We start from the raw sequence: 20,012 nt of genomic DNA on the forward strand, positions 1-20,012 counted from the left end.
TGATTTCACAGTCATCTACAGATCTGTTCATTTAGTTTTAAAAATTAAGTTTTAAAATCATCTGATAATTTAGAAATATAAAGTGAGCTACAAATACTTGTGGTTGTCTTTTAGTATAATATCATTATATTTTCTACTAAAATAAGCTCCTAAATCTCCACATGAATTTTGTCAGCCTTGATTCAGGCTATATTTTCTTTAAAATGATAAAAACAATTTAAAATGTCTAGCTTCTAGATTATATAGCTGAATCACAATATAATACTGCCTTTAGTATAAATTGTTCTTTCAAGCAGGCTTTTTATTTAACTACAGTTGAAAAAATATTACAAAAACTTTCAGATAAAGCTTTCCAGTGTAAATACCACCACTAGTATGGCTATTTCCAACCCACAATTATGTGATTTGGTGAAGGACTGACACCCATATGATTCAAAGATCTATGACTAAGGTTAGAAATAAGAACTTTTGGAGGATGTGCCATGTTTTGCCTTATTAGCATTAACAAATATTTACCCAGTGATATGTGATCATTATGCTTTTCTTACTTATCACAAAGGCCAATAAAGCTACAAAATCATGAAAATCTTCCAAACATAAATGCTATAATATATTGATGCAAAAATGTTTACATAGGATTGATCTGTTAGAAAATAAGGAACACAAATGTATTTTTAAGATGTTTACTTGAACAACTGTTCATTCAATTACACATTTAAAGTCAGACTGAAAACAAGCAATTTTTATGGATCCTTACGAATCTTTGATAAGTCTTTAGTATTTAGACACTATGCACAGTAAAAAAAAATTGTGCATCTGAAATGGAATGCCAATATCTAAATCAGAAACTTTAGAGATAAAAGCTGATGCAAACAATATATTTGACAAATACTGATGAACTGCCAAAAAGGAATGTAACAAACAATGCAAAACCCAGCATGCTTCAAGATCCCCAAATCAAGAAGAATTAGTCTAGGAGACATGCAGCTCCATTTCCCAAGCAGAATAATATCAATATGAAAGAGAAGCAGGAGGGGAGAGACAGAAAAAGAAGAAATCAATGGCATGTAATTTAATTACAATGTAGTAGGCTTGAAAAAACTTAATGGAAATGTCATTTTGACCTAATGGAACAACTAGCATGTTTTAGTTTTAATGTAACTTCTCCATCAAATCAGTTCCATGTCCTACTTATGTTGCCACTATAATGTACTAACTGCAAAAGCAGATTAATAAACTACCAAAAACAGTTACTACTACATTCATTTCATAAACAAACACACTGTGTAAAATTTTAACATGGGTTCGGATGCTACATATGACTATGCAGCAATAGTACTGGAGCCAAAATAATAGTACTAGTACAAAAATACAGGCTATTTCATAAACTTGGTGGATGTGGGTAATGAAAACATACAAGCATGCATGCGCGTGCACACACACACACACACACACGTGTTTCTGTTTAAGTAACACATGCAATTTCCTTTGATTATGCATATTAAATACAGGCTTATTGTTCTCAAAGATAGAAGTTTAAAATGTTTATAAAATATTGAAATGAAAAATTCCTTTTTATAGCTCAAAATTGATATCAAAGGTTCAAATCCTTTAAACACTTATAGTCTATAAGATCAATTTTTTTTAATGTGTACTCTTTGACTATAAAATGTGAGCAAATATTCTTAAATTTTATCTATTACTTATTTTGAGACAGAAAATTTTAATATTCCAGAAACTTGCATATCCCCCAAACATTTCTGATGCCTGTAGACTTGGTTACACTTTTGTATAACCAAAACACTCCTTTCCGAACACTATTTTGCTATTATTGTTGATGCTTTTAATACTGTATCACCTTCTAGAACAAAAATAATCTAAGTACTTTTACAACTATCTTTAAAAACTGGCCATTTTCATTATAGATGTTCTGGTTTTTAACAATACAACAAACAAAGCCAAAATAATTAAATGAAGTGACTGAGAAAATATAGCACATTTAGTATCAAGCACCTAGAAATTTCTGCTCCTCTCATCTGAAAAGTTAACTGCAACTATTGCTAACATTCTCCTTTTCTTTAACATGAATTTCAATAAGTAAGTAAAAACACCTGCCAAGCTTTTAAAGGTAACTACTTCTTTACCCTGCTCTCACATCTTGCTGAAAAACAACTTGCACAGAGAGAAAACCCCTGGACAAACTTCTTGTATTTCAAAGGAACTTGTAAAAGAGAATCTGCTGACATATTAGATCCTTTTCGCATTACCCAAAAGCTTTTCTTCTAAGAACAATTGTGGTAAAGAGACATTTGGCTCCTAGGAAATTCCCAGAGGGTCAACCATATGCATCCTTCCATGGCACCTTCACACTGCTGCTTTCTAGATTCATGTCTCAAAAGCAGCTTTCATCATTTACTTGTGTGTCAGTCAATATGATTTATGGACTGCATTCAACAAAGTCAAAGCATATAGAATGAGAAATATGACTACAATCTGCTAATTTGTTTTGTATTGAGCCACTTAAGAGTCAAAGACCTGATGTCAGACTGAGTCCAGCAACACAATTATCCAGTCGGTGACAGATTCATCCATCCTCCCTGCCAGGCTGTGCCAATCAAAGACAGCATGAGGCGACATTTGGTGAAATCAGTAAGAAAACTCATTCTCTAAGCAACCTATGTGAGACCTTGATTGACACTTTTTGAATTTAGTTTGTGGAACACAGACAGTCTTTACCCAATAGTCCCTCACTGCAAGCTGTGAAATAGGGCTTTTAACGCCAATCACAGAAACAATAAACCACAAACCACCAACCCTCAGTTTAAAAGGAATCAAGAAAACACATCTGTTTGTATGTCAAGCCAAATTTCCAGAATAATTTACTATTATAGATTAGGTAAAGATACTCTGTTTCCTTTGAAACATCATAAAATGACATGGTAACAAAAATGTAACACATTTTATTAGATTATAACTCAAAACAGTTTTGGTTTCAAAGTAACACTTTGATAGATCTACTCTAATATAATAGTAGGAGAAATGTAGAATACTTAGAAACTAATTTGACACATTTAAATTTTCATTTGAAGTTCTCATTTCTTCTCACCATTCTCTTATTTCAAAGATCTAATAAAATAGGAAGGCTTGATTTCAATAATTATTTGAAAGCATTTTTCAATGTTGCTTTCATTCTCTCAAATACACTTTACATAAAAATGTGCTCTTGAAATCACAATCATTCTTTCTGTGTTGGTCTATTTTCCTTAAAGATCCCAGGAGAATCCATTTTCTTTTATTTATACCCCCATAAAAAGATCAACTCTGCACAATAAGCTACTTTTTATTTAAGTCAAGAAAAATATAGACTCAGAAATATTATTCACTATATTTATTATTCTTTAAATTGATAACAGGTTTTGTTTTGAAAAGTTATGTAACTTGTCAGGAAAAACTTTAAAACTTGAATAAAATCATGGTCAATTTGAATATTAAATCTAACATTGGTAAGCAAATTTATTAACTCTGATTCTATATGACTTTTAAAGTTATTTAAATAAAAACAGCAAAATACTACTATAGTATTCAAACTTACTGCCTCTCAATTTGCAATGTGAATTTCAGTTATGAGATACAAAACAGCCTTTTCAGAGGGAAGACGAAAGAAGAAAGGAAATATTTTGATGAATCGGTCAGTCTCCTAAAGAACCACAATTTTTAGCCTTTTAAAACACATAGTCCAAAAGAGTGAGGTCTTTCATCAAATATGGAGTATCCAACACTAAAACCAGAAATTAATTCTTGTAGAAAAATGATGCCAAGTTGAAAAATAGACATCTTAATCTAAGAAATCTATTATAATTCTTTCTATTTTACATAAGATTCACTAATTTAAATTTCATTATATGAAACTACTTAAATGTACTTCTATGCAAACATAAAAATGTTATTCAATCTGGAAAAAACATACCTAAAACATGAAAATTTCCCCAAGATGACTTCACAAATACACAAAGATTCCATCATCTAGTAAGGTTTTAATCTATTTTCTGGCTGAACACATGGTATAATACTGAAATGTCTCTGATTCCCAATAATATAGAATGTATGTTTAAAGGTTTAAATATCAAGATGAATTTCTTTAGCAAGTTTTAAAAATAACTTTAATACAATCTTGAAAACAGTTTTGAGATTATGCCCCCAAAATTCATAGGTCTACCAAAATATACTTACTCTAATGTCCCTAACATTCTCCAAAATACCTCCTTTACATTGTGTGTGTGTGTGTGTGTGTGTGTGTGCGAGTGCTGGCCATCAGTCGTGTCCAACTCTTTGCGACCCTATGGACTGTAGCCTGCCAGGCTCCTCTGTCCATGGGATTTTCCAGGCAAGAATACTGGAATGGGTTGCCATGCCCTCTTCCAGGGCATCTTCCTGACCCAGGGATCGAACGTAGATCTCTTAAGTCTTCTACACTCGCAGGTGGGTTCTTTACCGCCGAGTCACTAGGGGAGCCCCATCCCAACCACAGATCTCATCAAACTTTGGTGGCCTTTTCCTCCTTCTTAAACAATCTTTTGAACATGGTCTTAGATGACATATAGCACTCAGATTTTTAGCTTCCTGCAAATATCATTGCTGCTGTCATGGCAGTCCCATGATATCCTCAAACTTCTCTTAACTTTAACAAGAAGAAAGAGAATGCAAGGACAAGTAGGGCAGTGACATCTAGAAGAGGTCAAGGTTTCGAAGCTACTGATTATACCAGAAATCTAGATTAAACACACTTTTGTCCAAGGTTGCATGAAGAAGAAGCTAGTCTGTGCTGTGTAGGAACTGACAGAGATATTTCCTATCTCCTAAATTCACTCGATAACAGCAAATTGGGCAATTAGGTACATGTTTAAAGAGGGAAGCAAAAAATATCAAGGCCCTATAACCTTTTCCCTTGGCAAATGTAAGAAATGCAAGAGAAGCTTAAGACAAGCTGTAAACTTCACATGTGACTGAATACTATGGTCAAGCCACAGGAATTAAGCCTGAAAAACTGAAACATCCAAGAACTGTTATTAAAACAACAACTCTATCATAGCAGAGTCAGAGCCTCATTTTTTTTACATAAGCACCCACCTCAGAGTATTAGGACTATATAATCATTAAAAACTACTATTTCACAACGCCAGTACAACTTAAAATTTGCAAAGAAGTTGTCAGAATCACTAACAAGTTAGAAGAGTATAGACTGTTTCCACATGATCATTAGTAAAATGGACAAATGTCACCCAAGCTGACTCTCTCTTATTAATATATACAGGTAGGAGGCTAAGTAAGTAAGTGTTAGTCACTCATCATGTCTGACTTTGCGACCCTATGGACTGCAGCCCACCAGGCTCCTATGTTCATGGAATTCTCCAGGCAAATTACTGGAGTGAGGAGCCATTCCCTTCTCCAGGGATCTTCTCCAATCAGAGATCAAACTCAGGTCCCCTGCATTGCAGGCAGATTCTTTACTATCTGAGTCACTGGGGAAGCCCAATACATTATAAACATAGCCATACATATGCAAACATAACACAGAGTAGGCCTTTGTCATCCAAGGCATTTATATCTAGATTTCACCCTTTTAAGGATGACTCTGAGAGTTCAGTACAAGTAGGGCTTCATTTACTGAGACTGACATTTGAGATAGGTACTCTGTGAAATGGGGTGTGGGCAGGGAGGAACTACTCAGAGACTGAATACAGTCAAAGTCCCAACCTCCCCAAGTCAATCTGGCTTAGCTGTCTTCTTTTAGTTGACATGCATAAAGTAACTCTCGTTAAGATCTACAGTTTTCAACTGTATCTTACAGTGTTTTCTGAAAGAAATTACATGGCACAGCCATATTCTCAAATTTGGGAATTCTCAAAGGTTTAGAGTATACTCACCTAGAATATTAAGGATTTTTTGAACAGGTAATTTCATTGGGCTAAATCCTAGATTGTAGGAATGCAGTTGGGGTAGATACTATTAGTCACTTTCAGTTGAGGGAGTACCTGGAAGAGGAGTTTAAACTATTCAGGGAAATGTATCCTGTGAGGGAAGGATACATATTAAAACAGAACAAAATTCATTATGGGAGGAGGGGGCAAACAAGGTAAGTCATCTACTAAGCACTTTTTTCTAAAAACAGTCTTGCAAATGACATTCAACAATATTCTGAGAGTGAAAAATAAGTCCTTATAGACATCTACAGTAGGCCTTTGTCAACTGCCTCCTTCTTGTTTCCAAACAAAGGCTTTAAATCTCAATGCTATTACCAGCTACCAGACCAATTTTCATCAGAGGCAGAAAGTTTTAAAACAGCTTCCTTACAATGCCTAGTCTCCTGAATGAAAGAAAAGGAAGTGATTAAGTTGTTGCATATATATGTAATATTCATCTAAACTTGCACTTTTCTTAGGACTTCACTCTGCAAAGTATAATCTCTTTTATCCTCATCCTTATCCATTCCTGTCTGTTCTATACAGGGAAGAAAAAAAAATACAGGTTCTTGAGCATCACCAGATCGTGGCTTGCACAGGAAACTTCTGACTCCCAACATCTTTCCCTACCATCTCCTTTCTTTCACTTCAGGGGATCTGACGTCTTTTTCACTTTATCTGCTCATAATAAACATAATTCCAACTCAAACAATCTCTTATCCACATATTTTAGACTCTTTTCTCCCCTCATCCTTGGCCTACTTAACGCTGGGGGGGGGGGGTGGTATGGTGAAAGAACTATCTTCTATTTTTTTCTTTCTATTGTGTAATACAGGTTAAAAGGAAAGATACTATTTTCATTCCTAGAACTTACCGCTATTTGCAAAAACTAAAGTACCCTACAAACACAAATTCTGTTGCCATCTGGCAGTGAAACTGCTAGATGGTATGTTTTCATCTGTTTTTGATACTGAATCTTCCTGTTAAAAATGATCCTTTGCTCATAAAGCTTGCATCAATTATATAGTCTGTTTCATCTATAGCCATTAGAGAGTGAAGTAAAAGGTTATTTCTAAGTGTGCATATACATGTATGTACTAATACTCTGTGTGTGTATATAGAGTCCACTTTATTTCCATTTATATCTCCTTAATCTGTTACTTACAGGTTGGTCTTGTACTTCTCCCCTAATCCACTGATTTCCTATCAAAATTCTCGTGCTAAAAGTCCTTCGTTATTAATACCACTACTTCTTCCAACTATGCCCTCATTAAAAGCAATTCAAAATACTGTTGTCTACAACCTTTGACAGCAGGGAAATATTTAAGTATGCTGTGTGATACATACACACATAAGGCTTATAAACTTATGAAATCAAATTTCTCACCAAGATTAGTCAGTATTTAGCTAATAGAGACATCAACTTAATACCCAAAAGGATTAGAGTTATAAAATTCAAGTATGTTCACTTTCAACTAAAAAGCAAGATTTCTTTTGCAATTAACTTCCAACAGTGAAATCACTTAACTGTTTTATTACATTATGAAAAAGCTTAAGAAAAAATAGAAATTCTATTACTAACACTGGACCTTGATTGCTTTCAACTTTTTCATTTATGTTTTCTCTCAAAGTTCTCTAACTTTCTCCATTGCACTGATATACTGTCAATGGTTTGCTCTTGTTGATTTTTGTGTACTTGTAAGTAACTTATTATAAAGTATGGAAATAACTATCAAAATGTGTCATAGAAATACCTCGCTTACCACCATAGAAAGAACTATTTCAAATAAGTAACTTTTTTAAAACACTGGACATTCAAGCGCCAAATCTTTCTAAATTATTCACTCACATTTATCTAAAACTGATCCCCAAGTCTATCCATCCTTAAATACAGGACAGGAAATAATCTGAGGTTCTTTTTTTTTTGGATAGCAAGGTTAGTATCATTTCTGTATTCTGAATATGCATATGGTCTATCTGCAGGAAATCTGTAAGCACGCTTAACAGGTACTTAACAACTACTACATTTATTGAAATGAACTGAACACTTATTAAATGAGCAAAAAGGTCAAGTGAAAGCTTGAGGGTCTGTCCCTTCAAAAAGTCAAAGTATTAGTCTTAGTGTTGGGAATTTGCAAGTTATTTTCATGCTATAGGTTCGTTTTAATCACTATTTAATCACTATTCAACATTTATAGCTGTATCTAGAGAGTGGTGATCTGAGTTATTATATTATCCTTTCAAGGAGGTGTATAAAGAACGAGTAACCATGCAAATATTTCTATTCATCTGATGGTACTGATACCATCTTTACTATTATCACATTCACACAGGTATTTTCTAAATTCCTGTCTGCAAATAAGACTGTAAACTTTCTCTTCAAAACTAGAAGTATTCTATATTTGACAAACAAATTTCTTGATTCAAAACTTCTGATTTTTACAGTATACTTTTTTTTCTTGGTCACACCACACAGCTTGCAGGATTCTCGGTTCCCTGACCAGAGACTGAACCCAGGGCCTGGCAGTGAAAGCCTGGAATCCTAACCCCTAGGCCAACAGGGAACTCCCTGCAGTATACTTTTCATACTTTTTCAACACACAAGAAAATTATCTTTATAATAGTCTAGTTATTCACTATTCCTCTCATATTAACTTTAAAAGTACTTATAAAGCACTTCCTCCATGTAAGACAGTGTTTAGGTAGTATAGAAGACACCATGATGAGTAGATACAGTTCCTGACATAATGACATTAAATTCTGCGAGTAGAAAGAAGGAAAGTCTACAACCATAGTTCAAGACAAAATATAAATAAGTACCATAAAAGTGGGACAAAGTCTCAACATAAGGTTAAACAGACTCAGTAAAAGCTTCATGAAAGAGGTAGTAGCATTAAAGATGGCTCTTGAAAGAGATTCAAAATTTTTACAGTTATAAATGAAGACAAGGTAGAAAACTCAAGCTAGATGCAGGGCAGAGTGAATTTTCCACTTTAAATGCCCAGGTTAAATCATGGTCAGAAATGTATCAGAAAGAGACTAAGGTCATTTATTTGTTAGCCTATGGAATTTTCACTTAGTTCAGTAGATAAGTGAGAGATCTTGAAATTTTTGAATAGAGAAAATGAAATTAAAATGTGCTTTGGAAAGGATTATCTGGCTTTGATATGTAGGATGAACAGAAGTAATGAGAGACTATTGGCAAAGACGAATTAGGAGACAATTACGATAATCAAAATTTGAACTTTGACAATAGAAATAAGAACAGAAAGGACAAAATGTAGGTTAGGAACATTTAAATTTTAAATGCTAGATGATATTTTTTCAAAAATAAGAATATTTTTCAATATGTATACTCAGACAACATTTGAGTTCTTATTTCGGCTCTCAAGAGCTTGTAACTGGAGGTGAAAAGGATGAACAAATGCAATAAAGGGCAAAATGTGACAAAGCCACTAAAAAAGAGTAGGTGCTGAGGAAGGCAATGAACACTATTGGGCTTGGGGTGAAAAAGAAACATTTGAATTGGGTCATGAGCTATACTGTGTTATGCACTGAGATTTCTACAAGTAGAGTCTGGGATACGTGTTGTAGAGAAAAAGCATTCAGGAAAAGAACAAATAATCTTACAAACAAATATAACAACTAATATGTTTTGAGTGTTCGTTTTATGCCAGGCACTTTTCTGAACATTTCATGTATACTATCTCATTTAACCCTCACAAAAATCTCTAGAGTATATATTCTTATTGAACTATTGAACTCATTTGTAGATAAGGAAAATATTTCAAGCATGGCCTGTCATGCCTGAGATGACCACAGAGAGATATTCCCAAAGCATTGCACTCACCACAGATGCACCATAATGTTAACTTTCACAATCAAGTCCCAGAGAATCTTGATTGCTTCACCAAAACAACTAGTTATTATCTTCAAACTTTGGCTTCCACAAAAACTACAAATGTACCAAGAAAACTGCCAAAACAATTAAAATTTTCCATAAGCACCTAAGCAGAGAAAAATAAGCCTGCAGGAAGTTCATTGTTTTCTAATTCGCATGCTAGCTTGAGCTTGTATCTACTTACCGACATGGCTGCATGATCACTGCTGTTAGTCTGAGAAGGAAGTCAAACACGCAATCATAAAAAAGGAAAATGTATTCTGATATCAACAGAAGTGGTGGTTAAAGCAGTAAAAAATTACACCATACACAAGCCAGCTGACACTCTGTTGTTATCACTTGAAACTCAAAATCTATTTATTAGTGACACCTGAATATCTGATCTAGCCTGAACTGAAGGCGGCCCTGCATAGGGGAAGTTATCCTTTTTACCAAACACACAAGGAGTAAAGGAGAAACCACAAGCAGAAATGAAGGAAGACATTTAACTAGCCAGGTAGATTATTTTAATTACCCACAGTAAGCAGTGGGTTGGCAGCTGTGTTATCCAGACAATTCATTCTTCTGGAAGACTGGACTACACTCTAGGTAACCTCTAGGTCCTTTCTAGATTTAACTTCCAAAAAAATTTTGTTTGGATTAGCAAAATCTCATCACAACAGTTATTTTATTCAACTGTTTTTTCCCAAAATCTTTCAAATTGCGTAAAAGGTATATAATTGTATGTGAGATATAAAAGTCATAAAGCCAAGATGAAATTTAGCTAAAATTCTGTAATGCAGTCAATAAAAGTCAGTCAACAACATTTAACACATGAACATGAACACCATGTAAGTCACAGGATTTGTGATGCTTCCATCATTGTTCACATTATATAATTTTTATGTTACAGTCAATAAGTCATCAGATCAACATTATTCATTATCATTATATATTTAAGGATTAATATTGAAATAAGAAAAAGTAACTTGTCAGCATATATGTATACAATAAATATATGGTCATGTTTTCACTTGATAAGTACTAAAATGTATTCACAGCTGCTTATGTAACAATTTAAAAAATATAATTTTTGTACTTTTAATATAATTCTTTCTGGTATCACATAAAAGAAAGGGTGATTAAAGCCTGTGATTGTACTCCTGACTATTAAAGTTCTCCTCTGCAGTTTCCAGTGAAGTCAAAGGACATGTACATCTATATATTTAATTCAGGGGAAAAGTATGAACCAAAGGACAAAGAACATAAAAGAGCAAAACTAAAAAAGAAAATAAGGTGCCAGAATAAATAAATCTAAGTTTAAGTTAGAACTTTACACCTGTGTGACACTTAATAATAAATTTTATATATGGGGACCTTCGAGGTGATCGCATCCAATCATTTTACTTCAAAGAGAAGGAAAGAAGTTGTTCAAAATCAAGATGGTAGACTAAGTTAATGCATTTGCTTCCCACTGATCCCGAGATACAAGTGATACAAGAAGCCCAGAATTACAAAACAGGAATAAAATGTTTAACAACACAGAAAATGAAGGCATTTAGGGGAATTCATTAAGGGATACCTTCTAGAAGACAGAAAACAAAATTTTTTTTTAATGTTTATTTATTTATTTATTTATTTTGGCCATGCCACAAGACATGTGGGATCTTAGTTCCCCAACCAGGGATCAAACCTGTGCTCCCTGCACTAGAAATGCAGAGTCTTAACACCTTGACCACCAGGGAAGTCACCCAGAAAACAGATTAAATAGAGAAGAGAAAGCAACTGCCCATTACATGCTACTAGGGGAACTACAGTGGAGTTGGGAGCCAGCTGTGTATTAGAGGTCTAGTTGTGCATATGAGAGAGGACAGATATCAGAAATGCGATGGGAAACAGGGTAAGTAACTAAAGATTTTTAGAACAACTGTGCCTAATTACAGAGCACAAGCATTTTTCCATAGTGGGAGAAACTTTAGAGGGAGAGGTAAGACTCCAGGTGTAGGTAGAAAAAAAAAAAAGAGAGAGAGCAGGAAGGAGGAAGGGGGGTGTTGTGACAATGGAAAGAGGAGCAGTGATGGCTACACAATCTGTGGAGCTCAGTGCAAAATGAAAATGTCCAAAAATCTGTAAGAATTTCAAGACGCCAGCAAAGCACCAAAGCAAGTGCAGAACGCTTCTAAACTCAGGACCCCGTGCCAAAGCACGTGTTACACATCCACGAAATCAGCCCTAGAGAAAGGAAACCACAGTCTCATGGATAGCTCTATACCTGCTCACTCTAAGGTTAAGAATCTTAGGCAAAGTCCCTCCCAAATTTAAAAAAATTTCCAGTCAGATTCCTAACTAAGGGGAAAAAAAAATCTATCAAAAAATAGGGTATTTATACAGTAGCAGAGTAAACGCAAATCAGCGTTTCAGGCATTCTTTGTTAAAAGAGAATGAGAAAAACAAAGAAAGAAAAAACCTATTCAAGGGTAACATAGATAATTCAAGAAACAGAAAATATCTTTTTAAAAAACCCTCCAGGGACTTCCCTGGTGGTCCAGAGGCTAAAGCACTGTGCTCCCAATGCAGGGGGTCCAGGCTTTCAATCCCTGGTCAGGGAACTAGATCCCACATGCTGCAACTAAAGAGGCTGCAGCAGCCAATTAAATTAATTAACTAAAAAAAAAAAAACCTCTAACACCTCAGGGAGATTTGAAAGATAATATATACATTTTTTAAAAAGAGAGAACAGTATTCTATGAGAAAAGAACACTTTTAAAACAGAGTGATTCCTTAAAAATTAAAATATAACTAGTAAAATATTCTCTAGATGGACTGAAAATAAAATTGAGAAATCCTCCCAAAACAGAGAACAAAAAAAGAGATAGGAAATGAAGGAAAAGATAAAGAAGATCAGTCTAGGAACTCTAACATCTAGTTAATGACAGTCCAAGAAAGAGAGAACAGAAAAGTGGAGGGAAAAAAATGATCTAAAAAATAATAAAAGAGAAGTTTCCTGTGCTGAACTTTCCCTTCGACAGGAAGGGGCCATTGACTAAAGAGCTAAGTAAATGAAATAAAAGCTAACATCTCCACACATTATCATGACATTTTAGAATATTAAAGAATAAAAAAACAAGGGTGCCCACTCTCACCACTACTATTCAACATAGTTTTGGAAGTTTTGGCCACAGCAATCAGGGCAGAAAAAGAAGTTAAAGGAATCCAGATAGGAAAAGAAGAAGTGAAACTCTCTCTGTTTGCAGATGACATGATCCTCTACATAGAAAACCCTAAAGACTCTACCAGAAAATTACTAGAGCTAATCAATGAATACAGTCAAGTTGCAGGATATAAAATTAACACACAGAAATCTCTTGCATTCCTATACACTAACAATGAGAAAACAGAAAGAGAAATTAAGGAAACAATACCATTCACCATTGCAACAAAAAGAATAAAATACTTAGGAGTATATCTACCTAAAGAAACAAAAGACCTATACATAGAAAACTATAAAACACTGATGAAAGAAATCAAAGAGGACACAAACAGATGGAGAAATATACCGTGTTCATGGATTGGAAGAATCAATATGGTCAAAATGGCTATACTACCCAAAGCAATCTATAGATTCAATGCAATCCCTATCAAACTACCAATGGTATTTTTCACAGAACTAGAACAAATAATTTCACAATTTGTATGGAAATACAAAAAACCTCGAATAGCCAAAGTAATCCTGAGAAAGAAGAATGGAACTGGAGGAATCAACCTGCCTGACTTCAGACTCTACTACAAAGCCACAGTCATCAAGACAGCATGGTACTGGCACAAAGACAGAAATATAGATCAATGGAACAGAATAGAAAGCCCAGAGATAAATCCACGAACCTATGGTCACCTTATCTTCGACAAAGGAGGCAAGGATATACAATGGAAAAAAGATAACCTCTTTAACAAGTGGTGCTGGGAAAACTGGTCAACCACCTGTAAAAGAATGAAACTAGAACACTTTCTAATACCATACACAAAAATAAACTCAAAATGGATTAAAGATCTAAATGTAAGACCAGAAACTATAAAACTCCTAGAGGAGAAGCATAGGCAAAACACTCTCCGACATAAATCACAGCAGGATCCTCTATGACCCACATCCCAGAATTTTAGAAATAAAAGCAAAAATAAACAAATGGGACCTAATGAAACTTAAAAGCTTTTGCACAACAAAGGAAACTATAAGCAAGGTGAAAAGACAGCCCTCAGAATGGGAGAAAATAATAGCAAACGAAGCAACAGACAAAGGATTAATCTCAAAAATATACAAGCAACTCCTCCAGCTCAACTCCAGAAAAATAAATGACCCAATCAAAAAATGGGCCAAAGAACTCAACAGACATTTCTCCAAGGAAGACATACAGATGGCTAACAAACACATGAAAAGATGCTCAACATCACTCATTATCAGAGAAATGCAAATCAAAACCACAATGAGGTACCATTATACGCCAGTCAGGATGGCTGCTATCCAAAAGTCTACAAGCAATAAATGCTGGAGAGGGTGTGGAGAAAAGGGAGCCCTTTTACACTGTTGGTGGGGATGCAAATTAGTACAGCCACTATGGAAAATAGTGTGGAGATTTCTTAAAAAGCTGGAAATAGAACTGCCATATGACCCAGCAATCCCACTTCTGGGCATACACACCAAGGAAACCAGATCTGAAAGAGACACGTGCACCCCAATGTTCATCGCAGCACTGTTTATAATAGCCAGGACATGGAAGCAACCCAGATGCCCATCAGCAGACGAATGGATGAGGAAGCTGGGGTACATATACACCATGGAATATTACTCAGCCATTAAAAAGAATTCATTTGAATCAGTTCTAATGAGATGGATGAAACTGGAGCCCATTATACAGAGTGAAGTAAGCCAGAAAGATAAAGACCATTACAGTATACTAACACATATATACGGACTTTAGAAAGATGGTAACGATAACCCTATATGCAAAACAGAAAAAGAGACTCAGATGTATAGAACAGACTTGTGGACTCTGGGAGAAGGCGAGGGTGGGATGTTTCAAGAGAACAGCATTGAAACATGTATATTATCTAGGGTGAAACAGATAACCAGCCCAGGTTGGGTGCATGAGACAAGTGCCCGGGCCTGGTGCACTGGGAAGACCCAGAGGGATCGGGTGGAGAGGGAGGTGGGAGGGGGAACTGGGATGGGGAATACATGTAAATCCATGGCTAATTCATTTCAATGTATAACAAAAACTACTGTAATGATGTAAAGTAATTAGCCTCCAACTAATAAAAAAGTAAAAAAGAAAAAAGAAATAACCTAAAAAAAAAAAAAAGAATAAAAAATAGATCCTAAAACCTGGATGCCAAAAGACAATGGAGGAATGCAACAAAAATTGTCAGAGAAAAACTATTCAACCTAGAATTAATAAATTATCAATCAAACACAAGGACAGGGAAGGTATTTCATGATATGCAAGGACTTCAATAGGAGAAAGCTACTGTGGCAGTTTAGCAAAACCAACCAGTGAAGTACTAAAAACACTTGAAATCCATGAAACAGTTTCCAACTCTGGAGGATCAGAGAAAGAAAGTTCCAGGTAAACAGCTACACAGCAATTTTAGAGAGCAACTGGTACAAAGCAGAGACAGAGGCCTCTGCAGCAGTCAGAAAACATCGGGTGAAGAGCCGACAGAGTGAAGGGGAGGGGGGCTACTGTCTTTATCTTACATAGAAGTGAATTAAGATACTGACTAAAGAAAAGGAACGAAAAATAGGAGTATAACTTTTATATAAAGAAACGATAAACATAAGAAATAAAACATCAAACTGAAGAAAAAGGATGAAGTGAGAAGTCGCTATTGAATACATGTGCCTTATCTTTCATAGTAGGGACTCACAAGATATTCTCTTTTTAAGATAACCACCAGAAGAAATGAAAACACATGGTGAAATGGTAGTCTGGGCTTAGGGGAGATGGGAAGGCTATTTTCCATCCCAAAGTCTTCTGGGATACCTGACTTATTACCATGTATACATATTAACAGAAGCAACTTTTAAAAATAGCCTTTATTTTTAAAATATTTTTTAAAAAACAACCTTCATTTTTAGTTCTATGAAATAAAACATATTAATTAGCAAATTAATTCAGAGTCTGAATGATTTGTCAACTTATATAACGTTGGTTAATTGGAATAATCAGGCCTAGACCGTGAATCTCAGGATTTTCAATACAGTACCGCATCTCCAGAAAAAAATTCTTAAGAAGAGTATGGTTTTAAAAGTTAGACACTATCCATTTCTATCTAAATCATGCACCTTCATTCACTGGATATATATACTTATTTCTCACTTACAGAAAGCATAATGTTTTTTAAACTATTTATGGAAATTAAAAGTGCAAATTAAAAAGTTAGTGGCACCAGGTTCATCATTTACACATATCCCTTAGTGGTTGTAAATCAATAAAACATTTTTATTTTAACAAACACATCACTAGCATATATGAAAGAAAGAAATGGTAACTATTGTTTCCAGCGGCTCACTGATGGGTTTTTAGGTGGTACTGTATTCACAGTAAAAGATTACTGAGTTCCACTTGGCAGTCATGAATTACTAAATAACTGCAAGCTGCTCAACAATATCTTGTATTTATAGGCTTATAAGTGGTGAATGAATGCTGAATGCTTTTAAAAATTTAACAATGAATGGTTTTAAAATTCAAAATTGAATGGTTTTCAAATTTTCTAGCTAATATAAAATCTTTAAAAGACACAAAGCTTGCTTACAAGTTAGGCTTAAAAATAAGTGCTACAAATGCATTAGAAAAAGATGACTTGCAGAACACATGTCAAAATGTTAACAGTAGTTTTCCTTTTAAAAGATAACAGAAGATAACTTTTTTTAAAAATTTTCTTCTATACTGAGCAATAGTCTTTAACTGTCAGGAAAAAATCATCAGAAACAAGAAAGTTCACTTACATTTGAAACAGTAAACATTGCTGATTTCAAGAGCACTGATTTGAGGATAAAATAATATTTATATCATACAATAATCACACTTTACTGACATTAGGCAGCATCTGACCATCAGCCACTGTAAGCACTGCAGTCAAGCTATAACAATTATTCAAATAAATATACTTTATAGTGAGTATCTTTAATAATTAATGAAGAAGTTTTAAAAATGGCTACATAATGCAAAAGCACAGAACTCAAAACTAAATAATACAAGCCAAAAATATAGGCATAAATACAACAAAAAAAAGTGTAATGATACTGAAAACTAATACTATAAAAGGCCTTAAAACAACAGAGGAAGAAAGAAGAAGGAAAGATAAAATATTTATTAATAGGGGCTACTTTATGTCAAGTACCCTGCCAGCCAACTATTCTACACATGATTTTATTTCATCCTTTGATAGTGCTATGGGTGACTGTGTTGAAGCTGAAACTCCAATACTTTGGCCACCTGATGCGAAGAGCTGACTCATTTGAAAAGACCCTGATGCTGGGGAAAGATTGAGGGCAGGAGGAGAAGGGGACGACAGAGGATGAGATGGTTGGATTGTTATCACCAACTCAAAGGACATGAGTTTGGGTGGGCTCCTGGAGTTGGTGACGGACAGGGAAGCCTGGTATGCTGCGGTTCATGGGGTCGCAGAGTCGGACACGACTGAGCGACCGAACTGAACGGAACTGAATTGAAGTCCTATGGGAAAAATGGATTATGTCTATTTTGCAGAAGTAAAGGAGTTCAGAGAAGTTAAACAACTTGCCAGGATTCCACAGCCAGGAAGTTAAAAATCTCAGGTTTAAAAATAAGTCGTTTTAACTCTAAAGACCACCCTGTGCTCTCTTCCCTTCATCACTCTGGTCCCTAAGAATAGTAACATGTAAGTGCGCTTAACACTGAGTCATTAAATGGTAAGTTTCCTGAAGAGATAATATATTTAGCAGGGCAGTTTAACATTCTGGGTGTGGGGAAATACCCGTCATTATTATAAATACTGCTTTTTAAGTTACTGTTAATTCCTGTGGCCAGCAGAGAGCCTGGCTTCTCTGCTACAGCACAGGGAAATGCTTTCTAACGTGGAAGCAAAGCCAACTCTTTACTTTTTGTCCTCTGCATAGGCTTGCTGGCTGACTCTTAAGAGAAACAGGTGAGGAAAGTAATATACCAGTTCTCTCACCCATTCAACCATAGAGACTGGAGGCATTTAAAGTAGACATTATTGGTGACCTTCCAAATTCTACAGCTTCCTACCACAACCACAGTGTAGTAGAAAAGAGAAAAACAATAAAGTTCTTTCTCTGGGCTCCATCAAAACCATTATCATCCATTAAGTTCTATTGTTCTCATACCCTGTGAGGAGAGAACAAAATCCTATCAGGTGGATTATAACTTTTCTAGAACCAATGAAACCTTTACTAGGCAATGTGGTCAGCAACTACAAGTCATGACTCTCTTTGATGGGGAAAATAATCTTTTGCAACAATCATAGGGACTGACAAAAAGTAAATATGCAGTGAAGTTAAGAATGGAGCTTTTAAACTCCAGTCTTAGGTACATTTTAGGGGTGGGGTGAGACAGTCATCTTTATCCTACAGGATCTACTTGTCTGTCCAATTACTTGCAATACTGGCCAATACTTGCACTATTTGAAAGAGTGACCCTTGGTTTCACAGCTCCCATTGACTCTAACTCATGGCACTGTTTACTAACTCTGTCAAAATCAAGAATCATGGAGCCAGAGCCACCTCCCCCACATAATTTTTCATGGATAACTAATTCTACCTAAGCTGGTTGACTTGGGACTGACTGATTGCGATGAACAAATACCTTCTGAAGGTTCTTTTAGTTTGAAAGAGTCCAAAACTGGGCCCTCTCTCTATCTAGATCCAAAGGTAACCTGAGGATGAGGTATTATTTTTAGCCTAAACCATTTAAATTAAAATGGTAGCTTATACATCGCCATATATTGCTTAGAAAAATAATGCATTTAATAACACTGTTCTTTGCTTGAAAGAACACAAACTGAATATTTTATACAACTTCACCATTTCAGAGAATTAATATACTCAGCCATAATAATCAACCTTGCTAGAATTTACCATAGTCAACAACTTAATATTTTTGCTTCAGAATTATGCTTTCAGTTCATCCCTTGAACAAAAATATACTGTTATGAGTACTATTTTTTCTTTTCCTAACTGTAAACATAATTTCCTTATTTTCTCATGTCCTATATATTGCTGTTGTTGAATTTTTGGTCTACATTTTATAAAAGTTAACTTTCCTTGCAGAAAAACCCATGTTAGATGACATAAAAATCCAAAATGGCACACACTCACCTAAAACTATACAAAATATTGTAATAGATCAGGTGAGTGACAGAAGTCTGTCATTCTAAATGGCAGAAGAGTGTGTCCTATGAAAAAGCAGGATTTCCCTCTAGATGTCAGCCACCTGAGGTAAGGTATTTACCCCAAACCTTTCTAATATATAATCTCTCTTAATCTTACCTGAGCTAGGCACAAAATCCTTACCCATCATCTCATGTCAACCTGTGAAGCACATATTGCAACATAGAAACATAATGTATATCTGTATATATGTGTATATGTATATCTCTGTATATGTGCACACATGAGCAATGTATTTACTTGCGATAACTGGATTTGGCTGGAAGGACAGAGATATATACTGACAAGGTGAATTCAAATTAATTCAATAATTATTTAATGCATACTTTTTTGAAATTGCTGTAATGCTGTTTAGTTGCTCAGTCGTGTACGACTCTTTGTGACCTCATAGACTGTAGCCCACCAGGCTCCTCTGTCCATGGGATTCTCCAGGCAAGAATACTGGAGTGGGTTGCCATTCCCTTCTCCAGGGGATCTTCCTGACTCAGGGATTGAACCCGGGTCTTCCACATTGCAGGCAGATCCTTTACCATCTGAGCTACTAGGGAGGTGGTATTAAAATTATATATATAATACACAGGTTCCCTTTTTCAACTCAAGAACAATAGTGAGGAATATAGTATCAACCCTGGAAAAGCTTCTAAAAGCTCTTTGGCACAGATGCACTACAAAAATCTCTTTAAGACATTCTTCTATTTTTAAGCAATTCCTTCAATATTCTAACTGG

The 20,012-nt window shown here is 35.1% G+C and overlaps 1 protein-coding gene across 7 annotated transcripts in view; it reads right to left on the bottom strand.

The window, feature by feature from the left end:
- EXOC6 (exocyst complex component 6) overlaps positions 1–20,012 on the bottom strand; it is a 199,519-nt gene that overhangs the window by 55,470 nt on the left and 124,037 nt on the right. For 5 of the 7 annotated variants that reach the window (XR_011486471.1, XM_070464108.1, XM_070464109.1 and 2 more), the window contains exon 19: positions 10,046–10,075. The exons of the other annotated variants lie outside the window; for them this stretch is intronic. Coding sequence is in view for 4 of the 5 variants with exons in the window: in XM_070464108.1 (XP_070320209.1) it covers positions 10,046–10,075 (30 nt within the window). In the remaining variant the exon portion in view is untranslated. The remainder of the gene's footprint in view (positions 1–10,045; positions 10,076–20,012) is intronic. 7 annotated transcript variants of the gene reach the window in all.

Source organism: Odocoileus virginianus, unplaced genomic scaffold (genome assembly GCF_023699985.2).
Source record: "Odocoileus virginianus isolate 20LAN1187 ecotype Illinois unplaced genomic scaffold, Ovbor_1.2 Unplaced_Contig_15, whole genome shotgun sequence".
Taxonomy (NCBI): domain Eukaryota; kingdom Metazoa; phylum Chordata; class Mammalia; order Artiodactyla; family Cervidae; genus Odocoileus; species Odocoileus virginianus.